At 39.4% G+C, this 20,594-nt stretch overlaps 1 protein-coding gene across 1 annotated transcript; it reads right to left on the bottom strand.

The window, feature by feature from the left end:
* Positions 1-16,861: 16,861 nt before the first annotated feature.
* On the bottom strand, positions 16,862-17,791 carry LOC308422808 (olfactory receptor 5K3-like; the record flags this gene model as incomplete). The annotated part of the gene is made up of 1 exon (XM_080919479.1): positions 16,862-17,791. One exon carries the CDS (start codon positions 17,789-17,791, stop codon positions 16,862-16,864), a length of 930 nt encoding a protein of 309 aa, XP_080775605.1.
* Between the last annotated feature and the right edge of the window lie 2,803 nt (positions 17,792-20,594).

The raw sequence follows: 20,594 nt of genomic DNA, 5'->3' as shown, positions 1-20,594 counted from the left end.
AGATGTTGATCTTTCCAATCCATGAGATTGGGAGATTTTTCTATTTTCTAAGATCCTCCTCAATTTCTTTCTTTAGAGGTTTGACATTCTTGCCATACAGGTTCTTCACTTTCTTAGTTAGAGTCACACCAAGGTATTTCATAGTTTTGTAACGATTGTGAAGGGTACCTTTTCCCTAATTTCTTTCTCCATTTGTTTGTCCTTTGAGTATAGGAAGGCTACTGATTTGTTTGAGTTAATTTTGTATCCGGCCACTTTGCTGAACTTGTTTATCAGCTGTAGGAGTTCTCTGGTGGAATTTTTGGGGTCACTCAAGTACACTATCATGTCATCGGCAAAGAGTGATGTTTTTATCTCTTCCTTTCCGATTTGTATCCCCTTGATCTCCTTTTGCTGTCTAATTGCTCCAGCCAGGACTTCCAGTACTATGTTGAATAGGTAGGGGGAGAGTGGGCAGCCTTGTCGAGTCCCTGATTTTAGTGGGATTGCTTCAAGTTTCTCACCATTAAGTTTGATGTTGGCTGTTGGTTTGCTGTATATTGCTTTTATTATGTTTAAATATGGGCCTTGGTTTCCTGTTCTTTCCAGGACTTTTAACATGAAGGGGTGTTGGATTTTGTCGAATGCTTTCTCAGCGTCTAGTGAGAGGACCATGTGATTTTGGTCTTTAAGTTTGTTTATATGGTGGATTACATTGATGGATTTCCTTATGTTAAACCATCCCTGCATCCCAGGGATGAAGCCTACTTGGTCATGATGAATGATGGTTTTGATGTGTTCTTGGATTCGATTTGCAAGGATTTTGTAGAGTATTTTTGCATCAATGTTCATAAGTGAGATTGGTCTGAAGTTCTCTTTCCTTGTAGGGTCTTTGTGTGGCTTAGGTACTAGGGTTATTGTAGCCTCAAAAAATGAGTTGGGTAATATTCCATCTGATTCTATCTTTTGAAATAGTTTGGCGAATATTGGTGTTATATCCCCAATAAATGTCTGATAAAATTCTGCACTGAACCCGTCTGGACCTGGGCTTTTTTTGGTTGGGAGGCTTTTGATGACTTCTTCTATTTCTTTAGGTGTTATAGAGTTATTTAGATGGTTTACTTGGTCCTGGTTAAACTTTGGGACCTTGTATCTGTCTAGGAATTCGTCCATTTCCTCCAGATTTTCCAATTTTGTGGAGTATAAGTTTTTGTAGTAGGATCTGATGATTTCTTGAATTTCCTTAGTTTCAGTTGTTATGTCACCACTTTCCTTTATGATTTTGTTAATTTGTATACTCTCTCTTTGCCCTTTAGTTAGTCTGGCTAGGGGTTTATCAATCTTGTTGATTTTCTCAAAGAACCAACTCTTTGTTTTGTTGATTTTTTCAATGGTTCTTTTTGTTTCTATTTGGTCTATTTCTTCCCTAATTTTGATTATTTCTTGCCGTCTACTCTTTTTGGGTATATCTGCTTCCTTTTGTTCTAGGGCTTTTAGCTGTGCTGTCAAGTTGCTGATGTGAGCTCTCTCCAGTTTCTTTTTGGAAGCACTTAGGGCTATGAGTTTTCCTCTCAATACTGCTTTCATTGCATCCCATAGGTTTGGGTATGTTGTGTTATCGTTTTCGTTGAATTCTAGAAAGTCCTTAATTTCTTTCTTTATTTCTTCTTTGACCCTGCTATCCTTTAACAGAGCGTTGTTTAGTTTCCATGTGTATGTGGGCATTTTGTTGTCTTTGTTGTTGTTAAAGACCAGCCATAGACCATGGTGATCTGAGAGGATGCATGGGAGTATTTCAATCTTCTTATATCGATTGATTCTCATTCTGTTTCCAATTATGTGGTCAATTTTTGAGAAGGTGCCATGGGGTGATGAGAAGAAGGTGTATTCTTTTACTTTAGGATGATATGTTCTGTAGATATCTATTAATTCTAATTGGTTCAAAGTCTCTGCTAGTTTTGCAGTGTCCTAGATCAGTTTCCTTTTCCATAATCTGTCCATTGGTGAGAGTGGGGTATTAAAGTCTCCCACTATTTTTGTGTGGGGTGAAATATATTTTTTGAGCTTTAGTAGGGTTTCTTTTATGAGTGTGGGTGCTTTTTTATTTGGAGCATATATGCTAAGGATTGGGAGTTCCTTCTGACAAATTTCCCCGGTAATGAGTAAAAAGTATCCTTCCTTATCTTTTTTTCATAACTTTTGGTTGGAAATTTACTTTATTCTATATTAGAATAGCCACTCCAGCTTGCTTCTTGGGGCTGTTTGCTTGGAAGTTTTTTTCCCACCCTTTTACTCTGAGATAGTGTCTGTCTTTGTCTCTGAGATGAGTTTCCTGCATGCAGCAAAAAGATGGAATTTGTTTATATACCCAGTCTGATAGCCTATGTCTCTTTATTGGGGAGTTGAGTCCACTTATGTTAATAGATATCAAGGAATAGTTGTTTCTGTTTCCTGCCATTATTGCTTCTGTGGGTTGAGTTGTGTTTGTGTCTTTTTCTTCTTTTAGTTTTCTTGTTTAGGAGTTTTCTTGTTTTTACTAGGCTGTATTTTCTCTCATTGTATTGGTTTTCCCACCTATAATTCGTTGTAGTGCTGGGTTTGTGGTCAGATATTGTGTAAATTTTGATTTGTCTTGAAATATCTTCATCTCTCCATCTATGGTCATTGATAGTTTTGCTGTGTATAGCAGCTTAGGCTGGCACTTGTGCTCTCTTAGGGTGTGCATGATGTCTCTCCAGGCTTTTCTAGCTTTCATAGTCTCTGTTGAGAAATCAGGTGTGATTCTGATTGGTCTGCCTTTATATGTTACCTGACCTTTTTCCCTTACTGCTTTTAGTATTTTTTCTTTGCTTTGGGCAGTTGATGTTTTGACTATTATGTGTCGGGAGGTATTTCTTTTCTGGTCCAACCTATTTGGAGTTCTGAAGGCTACTTTTATGCTCGTGGTCATCTCATTCTTGAGGGTAGGGAAGTTTTCTTCTATGATTTTGTTGAAGATATTTACTGTGCCTCTTAGTTGATACTCTTCTCTCTCTTCTATTTCTATTATCCTTAGGTTCGTTCTTCTCATTGTGTCCTGGATTTCCTGGACATGTTGGGTTAGGAGCTTTTTGTTTTTTGCATCTTCTTTGGCTGTTTTTTATATGTTTACAATATTGTCTTCTGCCTCCCAGATTTTCTCTTCCAACTCTTGTAATCTATTGGAAATGCTTGCTTCTGTTACTCCCGATTTTTTTTTTTTTTAGGTGTTCTACCTCTCTAGGGTTATCTCTTCTAGTGTTTTCTTTATTGTGTCAATTTCTGTTTTAAATTCCCTCTTCCATTCCTTCATCTCTTTGGTTCTGTTTTCCCTTAGTTCTTTGAGTTCTTTGAGTGATTTTTTTTGTTTCCTCTTTAAAAGCTTCTGAATCTTTTAGCTTTTCCTCTCGTTCTTGTTTAAGTATCTCTATCAGCATCTTGAGGTGTGATTTCAGGTCTGCGTCTTCTTTTTCTTGAGTGTTTGGCATTCCGATGTTTTCTGTTATGGGAGAGCTGGGTTCTGGTGTTGCCAGGTTGTCTTGGTTTTTTTGGGATATACTCTTTTGCTTTCCTCTTGCCATTTTCTTGTCAGTGATATGTTCTCGCCTTTTCATTTTATCTGGTCTGTGTCCCTGGATCTCCACTGGCCCATGTGGCAGATGGGCAGAGCCATGTTCTGTGTTTCATAGTCGCCGGTTGGGAACAGAAATTCTAATGTTATGTTCCTGGTCCCTGGATAGGGCAGGGCGGAGTTGCACTTTCCGTGCGCACTCTGCAGAGATCTCTCTGCTCCCTGGCTGCCCAGATCTTCTACTCACCAATCTTTAAACTTAAGGAACTGCTGGCCTGGGTAGCAGATGGGCCGGGCTCTGTTCTGTGCCCTGAAGTCGCCGCGGGGTGGAAGCAGAAGTTCCAAAGTTGTATTCCTGGTCCCTGTATCAAGCAGGGCAGGGGGTGCATTTCCCAGGTGCATTCCGCAGAGATCTCTTTGCTTCCTGGCTGCCTAGATCTCCTACTCACCAGTTTTTAAACCTTTAGGACCTGCCTGTCTGGGTGGCAGATTGGCCGGGCTCTGTTCTGCCTTTTAGTAGAGTTTCCTTTATGAATTTGGGTGCTTTTGTATTTGGATCATATATGTTAAAGATTGAGAGTTTCTCCTGACAGATATTTTCTGTAATGAGTAAAAAGTGTACTTTCTTATCTTTTTTGATAACTTTTGGTTGAAAATCTACTTTATTCCATATTAGAATGGCCCCTCCAGCTTGATTCTTGGGGCCATTTGCATGGAAGTATTTTTTTCCTAACCTTTTACTCTTAGGTAGTGTCTGTCTTTGTTTCTGAGATGAGTTTAATGTATGCAGCAAAATGCTGGCTTTTGTTTATTTATCCAGTCTGATAGCCTATATCTTTTTATTGAGGAATTGAGTCCATTTATGTTATCAGATATCAAGGAATAGTTGTTGCTGTTTTCTGCTCTTATCTCTTATTCACTCTGTAGGTTGAATTGTGCCTGTGTGTCTTTCTTGTTTTGGTTTTCTTGCTTAGGTGTTTTCTTGTTTTTACTATGAGGTGGTTCCCCTCATTGTATTGGCTTTTCCACCTGTTATTCATTGTAGTGCTGGGTTTGTGGTAAGATATTGTATTAATTTAGTTTTATCTTTGAATATCTTCATCTCTCCATCTATGACAATTGATAGTTTTGCTGGGTTTAGCAGCTTGAATTGGCACTTGTGCTCTCTTAGTGTCTGCATGACGTCTGTCCCTGCTCTTTTAGCTTTCATAGTCTCTGTTGAGAAATCAGGTGTAATTCTGATTGGTCTGCCTTTATATGTTACATGACCTTTTCCCTTTACTGTTTTTAGTATTCTTTCTTTGCTTGAGCACTTGGTGTTTTGACTTTTATGTGTCAGAAGGAATTTCTTTTGGTCCAACCTATTTGTATTTCTGTAGGCTTCTTTTATGCCCGTGGTCATCTCATTCTTAAGGGTAGGGAAGTTTTCTTCTATGATTTTGCTGAAGATATTTACTGTGCCTCTTAGTTGATATTCTTCGCCCTCTTTTATTCCTATATCCTTAGGTTTGGTCTTCTCATTGTGTCCTGCATCTCCTGGACATTTTGGGTTAGGAGATTTTTTTGTTTTTGTGTCTTTTCTGAATGTTTTGTCTATGTTTTAAATGTTGTCTTTAGCTCACAAAATTCTCTCTTCCACCTCTTGTAGTCTGTTAGAAATGCTTGCATCTGTGACTTCTGATTTCTTTTTTAGGATTTTTACCTCTAGGGTTGTTTCTTTTAGTGTTTTCTTTATTGTGTCCATTTAGTTCCTTCTTCCATTTCTTCATCTCTTTGGTTCTGTTTTTTCTAATTCTTTGAGTTCTTTGAGTGTTTTTCTTGATTCTTCTTTAAAAGCTTCTAATTCTTTATGCTTTTCCTCCCATTCTTGTTTAAAAATTTCTATCATCATCTTGAGGTAGGATTTTGGGTCTGAGTCTTCTTTTTCTGGAGTGTTTGGTATTCTGCTGTTTGCTCTGATGGGAGATCTGGGTTCTATTATTGCCAGGTTGTCTTGGTTTCCCTGGAGTATGTTCTTTTGCTTTCCTCTTGCCATCTTGTTGTCAGTGATTGGTTCTCTCCTTCCCTTGCACCAGGCCTGTGTCCCTGTATCTCTGTTATTCCTGGTGAAGGACGGTCTGAGTGCCTGTTCTGCACCCAAAAGCCGCTGGCTGTGAACAGAGGGCCCAATGCTTGGTTACTGGGTCCCTGGATCAAGCAGGTCAGGGGTACACTTTCTGCATGCTTGGGAGAGATCTCTCTGTCCCCTAGCTAGTTGGAACCCCTACTCACCAGGCCTGTGTCTCTTGGTCTCTGCTGTTTCTTGTGGAGAATGATCAGAATGCCTGTTCTCTGAATTTATTTTTAAATTTTTAGTGTATATTTGTAAAAATGGATGCTAGGAAAAAAACATGTAATTTATTCTTAAATATGGCACATAAATTTGAAATGAGGACATTATGCAAGGGGGCAGAAGGAACAGAAAAGAACATAGAATGCAGTAAAAGAATGAGAACCTAAGGTACAACAAAATATATATAAGAGATGAAGGGAGACAAAGAAAAATCACATGAGAGAGAGAGAGAGAGAGAGAGAGAGAGAGAGAGAGAGAGAGAGAGAGAGAGCGAGAGCACCTATAGGTTTTTCACTTCTAGGAATCTCTCAGTTTGTGTTTTTCTTATTGCTTCTCTTTCTATTTCTGTTCTTGAACAGTTATTTATATATATATTTTTTTACTTTTTTAAACTTTCCTAAATTTTAAAAATATATTCACTTTACATCCTGCTCACTGCCTAAATCCAGGGTGCCCCCTACCATACACCTTCTCCTCCTCCAATCCTCCCCTTCTCCTCTGATTTTGAAGCCTCTAGCTTTTCAAAACCCACATGAAGACCAAGCTGTACATCTGCTACATATGTTGAGGGATGTCTAGGTTCTGCCCAAGTATATATTTTTGGTTGGTGGTTCAGTCTCTGAATAGATCATCCAGAGACTGCCTAAACTGGGGATCCACCCCATATCTGTGCAATAAACCAAAGCACTATGGCTGATGCCAGGTAGTGCTTCCTGGCAAGAACCTGATATGGAAGACTCCTCAGAGGCTCTGCCTGAGCCATACTAATACAGAGGAGGATGCTTGCAGCTAACTGTCAGACTGAACATGAGGATCTCAATTAAGGAGTTAGAGAAAGGACTGAAGGAGCTGAAAGAGTCTGAAACCCCATGGGAAGAACAAAATTATCAACTACCCAAACCAATCACAGCTCCCAGGGACTGAAACATCAACCAAAGAGTTGGCAGTCTTTGGATGACCTTTTCTCCTATCGAGCTCCTCATTTCTCTCTTTATTTCCTCTCATGAAAGTTTTGTTCTGCCTTCTAAGAAAGACTAGGCATCCACTTACTGATCTTTCTTCTCTTTGAGCTTCTTAAGTTCTGTGAATCGTTTCTTTGGTGTTCCAAGTTTTTTTTTTTTTTTTTTTGCTACTATCCACTTATAAGTGAGTATTTTTTTGTTACTGGGTTACATCGCTCAGGATGATAGCTTCAAGTTTCATCCATTTGCCTAAGAAGTTCATGATGTCATTGTTTTTGATAGCTGAGGAATAGTCCATTGTGTTTAAGTACCCCAATTTCTGTATCCATTACTCTGTTGAAGAACATCTGGGTTTCTTCCAGCTTCTGGCTATTATAAATAAGGCTGCTATGAACATGGCTGTGCATATGTCCTTGTTAGATGTTAGAGTTTCTTTTGGGTGGTATATCTAGGTCTTCAAGTAGTACTATGTCCAATTTTCTGAGGAACCATCAGACTGATTTTCAGAGTGGTTGTACCAGTTTCCATTCCTACTAGCAGTGGAGGAGTGTTTTTATTCCTCCACATCCTCGCCAGCATCTGCTATCACCTATGTTTTTGAACTTAGCCATTCTGACTGGTGTGAGATGGAATCTCAGCGTTGTTTTGATTTGCACTGTCCTGATGACTAGAGATGTTAAATATTTCTTTAATTGCTTCTCACCATTCGATATTCCTCACTGGAGAACTCTATGTTTAGCGGTGTACCCCATTTTTAATAGGATTATTTGATTTTCTAGAATCTAACTTTTTGAGTTCTTTGTATATACTGGATACTATTTCTCTGTCAGATGTAGTATTGGTAAAGATCCTTTCCCAATCTTTTGGCTGCAGTTTTGTCTTCTTAACAATGCCCTTAGCCTTACAGAAGCTTTGCCATTTCATGAGGTCCCATTTGTCGATTCTTGATCTTAGAGCATAAGCCATTGGTGTTTGGTTCAGGGAGTTTTCCCCTGTGCATATATTTTCTATGGTCTTCTCCACTTTCTCTTCTAATAGTTTCAGTATACCTGGTTTTATATAAAGTTTTTGATCCACTTGCACTTGAGCATTGTACAGGAGATAAGAAATTATCAATCTGCATTCATCTGCATGCTGACTGCCAGTTGAGCCAACACCATTTGTTGAAGAGTTTTTTTTTTTTTTTTTTTTTTTTTTTTTTTTGTTTTGTTTTTTGTTTTATCCCATTGAATGTTTTTAGCTCCTTTGTCAAAGATCAGGTAACCATAGGTGTGTGGGTTCATTTCTGGATCTTCTGTTCCATTGATCTACCTGCCTATCTCTGTACCAATACCACACAGTTTTTATCACAATTGTTTTGGGATGGTGATTCTCATTTAAATTCTTTTATTATCGAGAATAAATTTTGCTATTTTAGTTTTTTTGTTATTCCAGATGAATTTGCAAATTGCTCTTTCACACTCTATAAAGAATTGAGTTGGAATTTTGATGGGGGACTGCATTGAATTATAGATTGCCTTAGGCAAGATGGCCATTTTTATTATGTTTATCTTTTCAATTCATGAGCATTGGAGGTCTTTTTATCTTCTGAGATCTTCTTCAATCTCTTTCTTCAGAAACTTGAAGTTCTTGTCATACAGATCTTTCACTTTCTTGGTTAGGGTCACAATAAGGTATTTCATGTTGTTTGTGACTATTGTGAAGGGTTTCTTTTCCCTGATTTATTTTTCAGTATGTTTATCCTTTAAGTAGAGGAAGGCTATTGATTTGTTTGAGTTAATTTTATAGCCAGCCACTTTGTTGAAGTTGTTTATTAGCTGTAAGTGTTCTGTTGTGGAATTTTTGGTGTCACTCAAGTATACTATCATATCATCTGCAAATAGCAAATAGTTTTCTTTCTTTCTGGCTTGTACCTCTTTGACTTTCTGTTGTTGTTTAATTGCTCTGGCCAGGCCTTCAAGTACTATATTGAATAGGTAGGGGGAGAGTTTGTAGCCTTGTCTCTATGTTCTGAGTGCTGTGTTTGTTGGGATTCTGTAAACCCCACCTCTCAGTTACCTAGCAACAGCCAGGTATACCCCACCCCTCAATTACCCAGCAGTGGCCAGGTATGCTCCACCCCAGTGACCTGACACTATAAAAGGAGCTGCTTGACCCCTCCTCTCTCTCTCTTGGCCTCTCCTGCCCTTGTGCTCTTGCAGCCTCCCTCTTCCCTTCCCTTCCCCCCTCTCTCCCACGTGCTCATGGCCGGCCTCTACTCCTCTACTTCTCCCTCTCTCTGCCTCTACCACCCTCTTAACTCTCCCATGACCTGAATAAACTCTATTCCGTACTATACTGTTGTGTGGCTGGTCCCTCAGGGAAGGGATTCCCAACATGGACCCCTCAGAGGCATCTCCCTTGCCCTCAGGCCTCGCCGCACCTCCATGGGCCATATGCCCCCCACTCTCTTCATCCTTCCCCTAACATTCCTCCCTTGCCCTCAGGCCTCGCCGCACCTCCATGGGCCATATGCCCCCCACTCTCTTCATCCTTCCCCTAACATTGGTGCCGTGACTCGGATCGTTATCCTTTCACAACATTGGTGCCCTGTGACTTTTCCTTTCATTGGTGCCCCGTCATCTTTTCCTTACATTGGTGCCCCGTGTGAGGAGGTTAGATTTCCTCACGACCAGATATCTCTTTCCTTTCTGTGACTTTTAACAACCTTGGATTGGTGCCAGCAAGCCTCAAGAAATTACAGGTTCGCATCCCGACGCTCACTAGCTCAAGACCCGTGACCGTCTTCCGCCGCCGTCTCCCTGCCACTGCCGCCGCCATGTGCCACAACTGCCTCCCCGTCTGCCACCATGGCTGATCTGCCAACAGCTGCCCGACTCACAGACTTCCAACACGTGAGTTGTCGCCATTACTGAAGCTCTAGACACTTGCTGGCCACTGCTCCACCATGTGTGCCAGTAGCTCCTGCCACGTGGGCTGCTGAGACAGATCAGCCACACACCACACGGTTCCACTTTTCCTGATACCAGATCATGGCTAAGATTCCTGCACAAACATCGGCAAATTGGTAGGGATTGTCACTCCAGTTGGCGGAGAGAATCCCCGATTTCCCAAAAAGGCCTGGCCAGCCTTTGCGGGCAAAGAGGGTTACTTCTCTATAGCCACAGTTTTGAGACAGACATTGACCATTGAGAAGCTCGTCGGGAGTGCCCTTCACTCTTTTTCCCTTCCCCCGGGGCTCTAGCAGCCGGTTCACTCAGCCGAAGTCCAGGCCTGGCGAGGGCACTCTCTGCCAGATCCGGGATCTGGTGAAGCCACCAGGAGTCCGAGTGACGACTCGCGACCCCTGCGCATAGGCGAAACTTTTCTACCGAGTTTCATCCACTGGGACGTTGGATTGGATGGCTCCGTAGCCCCCTCCCTGTACCTTCCCAATGGACAACTCAATGTCTCAAAACGGGTCACCAGGCTCCCCACTGGGATGTCTCCTAAAAAATTCCAAATCTCTAACGCTGACACCTCAGCTAAAGACATCTAAATTGGTACACCTCTATAACAATGTTTGGACTCAGTATCCACTAGATAATGACTCAAAATGGCACCCTAGACTCATTAATTTTATGAGACCATCACTCATACTGCCAAAGATCTGGTAAATGGAAAGAGGTTCCCTGTGTACAGGCATTTGTCTATCTCCGCTCTAATCCTTCTCTGTGTTCTTATAACCCCACCCACCTCCTTTTAGCAATGAGGCAATAAGGCAGATGACACCACAGCTCTCGATTCAGCCAACGAGCCATCGCCACAAAATCCAAACCTCTACCTCAGCTTCTATTCATGTTATTCTAAGCTTTTCAAAACTCCCCTCCACAGCCAGACTCACATGTGGACGTGGACACACCACCCGGCCTCCAGCACCACTGCCGGTGCCCCTTTCCTCCCTTTCTGTCCTCTTCTGTGCCGCAATCTTATAGTCTGATGTTCTATGCTTTACTATGAGTCTCACTAATAATTTACTTCCTGAGGAAAGCCAGCGAGTTTGGGAGCAGAAAAAATGCATGCAGACGAGATCCATCAAACAGATAGACACTAACTTAGACCCTAAAAACCCAGAAGGTAAACAACTTCTAATGACCTATTTCTTTTCCCAGAACTACCCCGACATAAGAGACTAGCTTAAAAGCTTGAGAGGGGACCCCTAACTCCACAGGCAGAAGTCTTGGTGCTGGCCTTTAAAGTGTACCATGGGAAAGGTAAAAAGGCTCACAAATACCATATGCTGGCAAAGGCTTCCCGACCAGCCCCAGCCACAGCTACACCACCAGGCCCCTGCTACAGATGTGGTCAATAGGTCATTGGGTGATAGCTCGCTCCAGCAACTCACAAGCCAAGGGGCCATGTCCTAAGTATAATCCAGAGGAACATTGGGCTGTCGATTGCCCTGTGTCACGCAAGACAGAGGGACATCACTCCCAAATAACCCTCCAGCCTTCTAGGCTTGGCTATGGACAACTGAAGAGGTCCAGGCTCCCTTGACCTGACCACTGCCATCGCGAACAGGAAGCCACGGGTAGCTATCATGGTATGTCCTTCCTCTTGGGCACTGGGGCCACTTACTCGGTCCTGACGGAGTTTTGGGGACCTACTTCTCCCTCCCATTTTCCTATTGTCGGGTAAGAAGACACCTTACCTTCCTCACCAGATTCCAGCACTTACTTACATTTTTAGGAGTGCACCTCTCAGTCATTCCTTTTGGTAGTGCCAACATGTCCTGTCCCTTTATTAGAGAAGAGATCTAGCTAAGTTGGGAGCCTCTATTTCCTTTGCTCCCCCCATTTGCCTGAACCCAAGCTTGCTAGCAACCCCTCTGCTTCTATCCAGTCAACCTATTAACACAAACATGTTTCCTTTACCAGTTTATCAGGTAGACCCCCGAGTCTGTTGCTAAACACTCTTCTGTTGTCATCTAATTACTAGACCCTACCAGGACCCTTTTAAGGTGATTCTTGAGACACCTGCAGCTCTTTTACTACATACAAGATCCATGAGATCCCAGGTGGGAGACAGAAGTTGTTGGTAAGCTCTACTGTAAAAAAACCAGCCAGAGTCCCCCCTGTAAGTACTATCAACATTCAGCTGCCCTGGCTCTGATGTTGCCATGACTCCACACCTTTCCCCTATCCCTCTTCATGGCATGGCAAGTCATTTTAAAATATCTGGGACACATTATAGTAATTTGCTCCAAACCTTATCAATCTTCTGTCTACTTCAACGACAGACAAAAATTTCTAATCAAACTATTAATTAGTTCCTGTTACAGGACTACCAGCCACTGTCCATAGAGGAGCCTGATGTGAACATCTGCCAGGTGGATCCCGATGGTGAAAGCCAGCTGCACCCCCTTACGACGCCCCAAGACAGCAGGAAGTAGCCAATGAGACTCGACGCCCCTATTCCCCTTTCACCATCGGCCTCCCCCTCCCTTTTTTCTCCTTTTTATAACAAGAAAAGGGGAGAAATGGCAGCATTAGGACTGCTCCTAAAATTTCTTTCTTTCTTCCAAACCAAATGTACTTAATCTCTACCTATAATGTATACATATGTGTGTTCCAGCATCTTGTCAAGTCCAGGTGTTTATTACATCTAGAACAGCTCCAGAGAAGCAACCTACAGATGCTTCAGCCTTCTCTCTCAGACACAGATGCTTCCACTGGACCTGTTACTTCTGACCTATCCTCAGATGGTTCCACAGACCCTGGACAACAAGGAAACAGCCAACTCTTAAGACTGGACAAACATCCCTACCCCCACTTTTCTGGCCTCTCTAAAAACATCGCCCCAAACCAGCATGAAGCAGTCAAAGAGATCACAATGACCCTATTCCTGGTCCACCATCGCCTCTAATTTTTCTTTTTAATTAAACAAAAATGGGGGAATGTTGGGATTCTGTAAACCCCACCTCTCAGTTACCTAGCAACAGCCAGGTATACCCCACCCCTCAATTACCCAGCAGTGGCCAGGTATGCTCCGCCCCAGTGACCTGACACTATAAAAGGAGCTGCTTGACCCCTCCTCTCTCTCTCTTGGCCACTCCTGCCCTTGTGCTCTTGCAGCCTCCCTCTTCCCTTCCCTTCCCCCCTCTCTCCCACGTGCTCATGGCCGGCCTCTACTCCTCTACTTCTCCCTCTCTCTGCCTCTACCACCCTCTTAACTCTCCCATGACCTGAATAAACTCTATTCCGTACTATACTGTTGTGTGGCTGGTCCCTCAGGGAAGGGATTCCCAACATGGACCCCTCAGAGGCATCTCCCTTGCCCTCAGGCCTCGCTGCACCTCCATGGGCCATATGCCCCCCACTCTCTTCATCCTTCCCCTAACAGTGTTCATATGCCACTATGCCAAGCAATGAAGCAATTAATTTAGTTTATTTCCTCCTCTTTTTTTTTCTTTCATTTTTTTGTTTTTACTTTTCACCCTTGATTTCAGAAAGCTACCATATCTTTGTTGCTGTTTTGTTCCCAATGTCATAGTTTATCATGTAAATTACTGTTTAATAAGTAAGAAAATATTATTTTCAGAAACAAGGCAGTTAGTGAAAAAGGTTATGTCTATGCAAACTCTGTATGTATTGGGTTCTCTGGGATGAGCTTTGGCAGTTTGCTCAATATTTTAGTATAGAGGTTTTTGTTCTAGTAAATAGTAGACTATAACTAGGTAGTTGTTATATCATACATATAAAAACTCTTATTCAGATAGGTCTTTGAGCCTTAAGAAAGGCTCAACTAATCTAAACCCACTAAAGCTCTTATGGACTAAAACACCAACCAATGAGTTTGAATGGAGAAAGCCATGGCCCCAGGTGCATATGCAGCAGAGGATAGCATTCTTTGGCATCAGTGGAAGGAGAGGCCTTTGGTCCAGAGAAGGCTCTTTTTCCAGTGTAGGGGAATGCCAATATACTGAGGTGGTAGAGTGTGGTTGCGGTAGGGAACACCTTCATGGAGGCAATGGGAGGGGAAAAGGGGATGCGATTATGGGAAGGAAATATCATCTGAAATGTAAATGAAGAGAATATCCAATTTAAAAAGACTATTTGTAATTAATGGCTTCTAGAAGAGGAAAAATCTGTTTTTCTAACCAGGATTATTTTGGACATATTAATCATATTCCAGGGTAAGTCTCATGCTCACAGTCAAAATAAACTGCACTCCATATTCTCTCTTTCCCTTTTCTTCTTTCTGTCATCTAGAGAGAAAGAACATGAAGTTGATTGGGTGGGTTTGGTAGATGGGAGAGAAGATGAATGTGATTAAAATATATGAATTTCTTAAAGAATAGTAAAACATTATTAAAACAAATTTAAAACTAGTTTAAGCTTCCCTTAATAAGCCTAACAAATCATGTATTTCTAGGAAGTTACTTTTATTTTATATTTGCAAATTTATTTTATGAAAACATAGTTTAGATATTTAGGACTTTTACAAAATTTCTGCCTCATTTATACTTAAATTAAATTTCCAATTTTACTAACTCTTTGGGCATATTAATAATTTTCAGTGGAGTTAATGAAGGTTTTAGTATTTCTAATGACCTTCAAATAGGATAAATACTTCACAAAAAATAGATTTAATAAATACTATATTATATGTGGTAAACAAATCAGCAAATGAAAATGTTAAATTCTTTTAAGGTTTAATTTTAAAAGATCATATATAATGAAAAATTGACCACAAAACACTGATTTTTAGTGAAGAGAATCTATCCTAAAATTATTAATACTAAGAAAAAAGGATTTCTTAATAGAAAGTAGAATTTCTATGTGAATAATATCTAAGAATAGTATCTTGCAAGAGATAAATTCAAGTTAAAATTACACAAAACAGATATTGTTCATTAATTTTGCTACTGAATAAAAGATAGCCTAAGATTTTTCTGTGAGACCAAGAAATCTGACATTATAAATGAAGGTTATCTCATATGAAGTTTAACTTTTAGAATTCAATGGATATATCCAAAATTATAGCTTAGCTGTTAGAAGTACATTTTAAAATATGTCTTTCATGAACTATTTTGATTCCGGACATGTGCTTGTTTCTTATTTTTAGACCATACGTAAATTAGAAATTGAAATGGGTAAATTTTGTTGGAATTTTATTATGAAAAATATCATTTATAACATTAGATTGTCAAAACAAAATACTGATTCTTTAGTGAAGAGAAATTTTATCTAAAATGACAAAGTGATTAAATAAAAGATTTTTAAGTATAGCTAAATATTTTTATAGATATTTAGGATTTTCAGCACCTTTGACCTCATTTATATGTGAATATCATCTCCATCTTTTATTATCACTATAAAGGTATTGTTACTTCTAATTTCAAATGAAACAATAAATGATATTGCAGAGTAAATATTAATTTGATAGGTATTTTAGTAGATAAAATATAATGGGTGAATTAAAAAGATTTAGGAAAATGTTGAAACCCTTGGAAATTACTGAAGAAACCACTTCAACTTCCAATTGCTAAATAAAACATTTTAAAGCTATTTTGTTCAGATGGATTTTGACTAAGTGACTAAAACCAAGTGTTAACATTTTATTGACTAAAAAGTAATCTGTGTGAGTACAGAGGCAAAAATAAGGTGACGTTAAACCTATTCACAAGTATACAGTTAGCTTCAAAGGAGTAGAAAATTTCAGCAAAGATTTATTAAAAAAGAAGTTGTAACATTGTTCAGATTTTATTTTATGATTTGGGATCAAATGTTTTACCAATAACTAATAAAATGCTACCTTAACAATGCTAGCAATGTATTTCTAGAATTTGTAGAAATTGTCAAGAACTGACTAATTAGTCTTATGACTTCCAATTCAAGTAGAATCAAAGATTTTGAAGTAAATTTTAATAGTCTCTTTCCCTCTTGCATAAATTGAATAAATTATATTGTATTTCTATTATTTAAATGTAAAAATTGCAGTTTTTCTTTTTTGCCTTTTATAAATATCCATAGATTTATAGAAAGATCAGGTTAATTTACTTTTTTCTTTTTTTATTGGAGATTTTATTTATTTACATTTCAGATGTTATACCCTTTCTTGGTTTTTCCCCAGAACCCCCTATCTTATTGCTCCTCCTTCTGCTTCTATAAGGGAGCTCCCCCTTCCACACTCTCACCCCCATTTCACCTCCCTGGCATTCCCCTATACTGGGGAAAGGAGCCTTCACAGGTCCAATGGCTTCTCCTATTGATGCCCAACAATGCCATCCTCTGCTACTGGAGCCATGGGTCCCTCCATGTGTACCACTCTTTGGTTTGTGTTTTAGTTCCTGGGAACTCTGGGGGATCTGGTTGGTTGATATTGTTTTTCCTGTGTAGCTGCAAATCCTTTCAGCTCCTTCAGTCCTCTCTCTACCTCCTCCCATGCTCAGTCCAATGGTTATCTGTGAGCATCCACCTCTGTATTTATCAGGCTCTGAGAGTGCCTCTCTAACAGGCTATTGTAAGCAAGCACTTTTTGACATCAACAATAGGAACTGGGTTTGGTGTCTGTATATGAGATGGATCCCCAGGTGGGGCAATCTCTAGATGGCTTTTCCTTCAGTCTTTTCTGTACACTTAGTCTCTGTATTTTCTTTAGACAGAAGCCATTCTGCTTAAAAATTGGGAGATGAGTTGGTGGCCCCATCCCCCAACCTGTCTCTGAATATGGTCTCCAAAGGTTCTTTCTCCCCTTTGTTGGGTATATCAGCTAATCTCGTTCTTCCTTGGGTCCCAGGAGCCTCTTGTTTTCCTGACATCTGGAACTTGCTGGTGGATTGCTCCATTACTACACACATCTGTTCAAATTCCTGACCCTCTGTATATCATCTCCATCTCCTCCCATATACCTGATCTTGCCCCCTTCCCCCCATCCTTTTTCCCCCCAAGTTCCTCCCACCCTCTACCTACAGTGAGTATTTTGTTCCCCCTTCTAAGAAGAGCAGTTTTTATAATGTTACACTTGTCTCTTCATTGTTCGTTTCATCACATTAATTACTTTCTTATTTCTTAGACTATAGATAAAGGGGTTTAATAAAGGAATTACAAGAGTATAAAAAATAGCAACAGGTATGTCTTTATACTCTTCATTAACTGAACTTGGCCGAATATACATGTAGAGGAGAGACCCATAGAAGATTGACACAGACAGAAAGTGGGATGCACATGTAGATAAGGCTTTCCTTCTTCCCTCTTTGGACTTCATTGTGAATATAGTAAAAAGAATGTAGAAATAAGATATTAGGACTATAGTAATGGTAAAGCTTTGAATTGAACCAGAAAAGATGAGTATCATCAGTTCATTGATATAAGGGTCAACACATGAGAGTCTATATAGTGGAAGGACATCACAGAAGAAGTGCTTGATTACATGAGACCTGCAGAAAGTTAACCTGAACAAGAACCCTATGTGAATCATAGAATGTAGGTTTCCTGCTATGTAGGCTCCTGTGGTCATCTGAAGGCAAAGCTTCTTGGGCATCATGGTGTGGTACTGCAGTGGGTTGCAAATGGCCACATAGCGGTCATAGGCCATGGCTGCCAGAAGAAAGCAGTCTGTAGTTTCAGCAAGACAGAGAAAATAGAACTGTACCATACACTCATAGAGAGAGATCCTTCTGTCCACAGAAAAGAAGTTCTCTAGCATCTTGGGAGTGATGGCACAGGAGCAGCAGGAGTCCATGAGAGCCAGGTTGCCCAGAAAGATGTACATGGGTGTGTGGAGACGAGGCTCCATGGAGATCAAGGCCACCAGCCCAAGATTCCCCACCATGGTGACCAGATAGATGGTAGAGAACACCAGGAACAGAAGTGTTTTCAGGTCTGGGTGATCTGAGAATCCTATGAGGATGAACTCTGTTGTCAAGGAGTAGTTGTCCTCAGTCATCTTCAGCTTCTCTGTTGACGAGTGATTAAAATGATGTTAGACTGACCATTTCCCACTTTGCTTTGTATAGCAGACAGGGGATTTCTTTTTTAAATATCACACACTCTCTTTACAACGAAGCTCTTGTAATTTTCAGAGTCATTTTTTCCTTAAAGCATTACTATATTTGATGCTCAAAATGAAATGGACTACTTAGTACCTCCAGGGTAGATAAGTACATTTAAAAAGGGTTATTTTTCTGCAAACATGTAGAGACATAAAAAGTTTAAGTTAATCAGATTTGGTTCGGTGTTTTGCTCTTTCTTTGTTACTCTCACTTCCTCTCCAAATTTAAAAATCAGTTGTTTTAGAAATCTAACAAAATTATTTTCATATTTCTCTCAGATAAAAAATATTTAAAGAGTGAGAGTATATATATTTACAGAAAGATCACTAATCACAAATAGGGAGGCATTTATGAAACACCTTGGAATGTTGAAGGAATAAATTTTCATGGATTATTATTTCTTTCTTTTCTTTTCCATGTGTCACATAGACTTTCATAAACATTGACTTTTTTGTATTTTCATATTTATTTCAAATATCAAATCACTAAATTCTTTCTCTGTTTTTGCAAGGGACATTTTACATGTGAAATTGTTTAACCAAATTTTACCTCAATTTCCTAGGCCACACCAGTGTCATTTTCTGAATAATGAGGCATAGCATTATCCAGCAATGAAATATCCAATTTCTTCTGCATAATTTCATCACCTATCCTTTTTACTTCTCACACATGTCTCAATGATTTTTAACTACACTTAAAGATTTTTGAGGTTTATTGCTACAAAATTCTGAAGTCAATAGAATATGTGATGGTGTGAATGAAGAAATTATTCCAACTCCAGCTCCTGTCAGTGACCTTGACTAGGTAATCTCATTTTCTATATCCGATTAACAAATCTAAGTGACAGCCTCCCTTTGCTCATAGCATTATTACCTTGAAGAAGAATCTTGATGATGTTCTTTTCTTGAAGTCATCAACCACACCTGGCTCTTACAATCAAGGAACTGCGGAAGACCTGGGAAAGGGGAAAATATGTGTAAAATATATTGTATGGAAAAAATTTTAAAGAAAGAAATTGGTTAATTAAAAAAATCTAAATGAAAAAATGTTCAAAATCTTTCCTTATAAAACAAGAATCTTTATCTATTCAAATGCTTCTTTAAAATACCGTGATTGTCAACATTATTTATTATTACATTTATTCGTAGATGAAATTTAATATATAATTTTGCTTCCTAAACTTGTTTCTAATGCTTAGTCAGAAAACCTTTTAAACTTTAAAAGAATATTTTAATCCTAGTTTATTTTTCCTTCTTGGTGCTATATTAGGACATACTCCCAAAGCCAATCATGCTAATTTCATATTAATGTTTTTACATTTTTATATTAAGAACATCCAAGAGGATGGTGGAAATTTCTTTGCTCTAAAAACTAAGTGCAATGTACAAAGTTAGGTCAAATCGAAATAACTTTCAATGTAGATGTTTGCTTTACTTAGCAGAGGATTTTATGATCTTGTGCATATTCTAAAGTCTCATTCTTTCAGGAAGTCATATTAATTATTGTGTTACACCTCCCTCTATTTTCATAGACCTTTCACTTATCCAGGAGCCCAGAGATGGAGTGAAAGAATGTAAACATTGAGTAATATACACAAGGGCAGAAGTTAAACGTAGAAACAAGATAGAACACCCTCTTACCTGATTTCACTCAGAGTGCTTTTCTCAGTACAATCTTTACTTTATGATGCAAGTGTCAGAACTTATGAATATATGTGTATCATCTTCTAACATGTTTGCATTGAAGGGAATGATAACCCCAGGGGTGACCTACAAGTCTGTGTTAGTAATTATGCCCACAACAGTGCAAAGTTCAAATTTCTTCTATCAAGTCCCGAAGGAATCTCCCTGCACTGACACCAGAGCTCTTGAGATATTAACCCCGAAGCTGCATAAATCACATAAGTGTACCTGACAATGTCCAGTGGAACCACACGGTTTTAAGAACGTGTGCTCAGAGATCATTTCAATACTTTGTGCTTGTCAGATTTCTTATAAGTTTCTTCAACACTGTTCATGTTAAAATGGTGTATACAATGTAAAAATGTATCTCTGGATCTGTTCATTTACACATCTCCTTTCCATCCTCTTCTCCTTAGAACATTTCCCCTGCTTTGCTCTTTAGCCAGTTTTACTTCCTCTTGTATAGGCGTTTCTAAAAGTTTCTGTGCCTATGATGACTAATTCCTCAGCCTATATGGGATTTTATTCAAGAAAGCATAAGAAGAAAATGCCAGATTAATTTCCCTCAGTTTCGTTTAAAAACAAAGTCTATTATTTTATGTATATGGGTATTTTGCCTGTGTGAATGAATATGAACCATGTGAATACTAATACACAGGCCAGGACATCAGATCCCCTAATATTGGAATTATGGGCTACTGTGATCCACCATGTGTATGTTGGGTATTTAACCCAGGTCCTCTGGAAGAACAACAGCAAGTAATCTCTTAATTATTGAACCATTTCTCCAGTCTTCATTGTAAGTCTTATTTGGAGAGAAAAATTAAAGGTGTAGTCGATTCACCTGTTTTTATAAATTTTACTATGTGAGTTGATTGTAACTTCTTGTTTTATAAGAGCGAGAATTTAATATTATCATATACTGTATAAAATAATTTAATTCTGTGTAGGTGTACCCTGTGTGGGGTATATGCCTTTGAGGGTCAGTGCCTGTAGAGGCCAGATGTGTCACATT

The sequence above is a fragment of the Micromys minutus genome (genome assembly GCF_963924665.1).
Source record: "Micromys minutus genome assembly, chromosome: 7".
NCBI lineage: Eukaryota > Metazoa > Chordata > Mammalia > Rodentia > Muridae > Micromys > Micromys minutus.
Note: the sequence above shows the minus strand (reverse complement) of the source record. Positions and strands in the feature narration are given on the sequence as shown.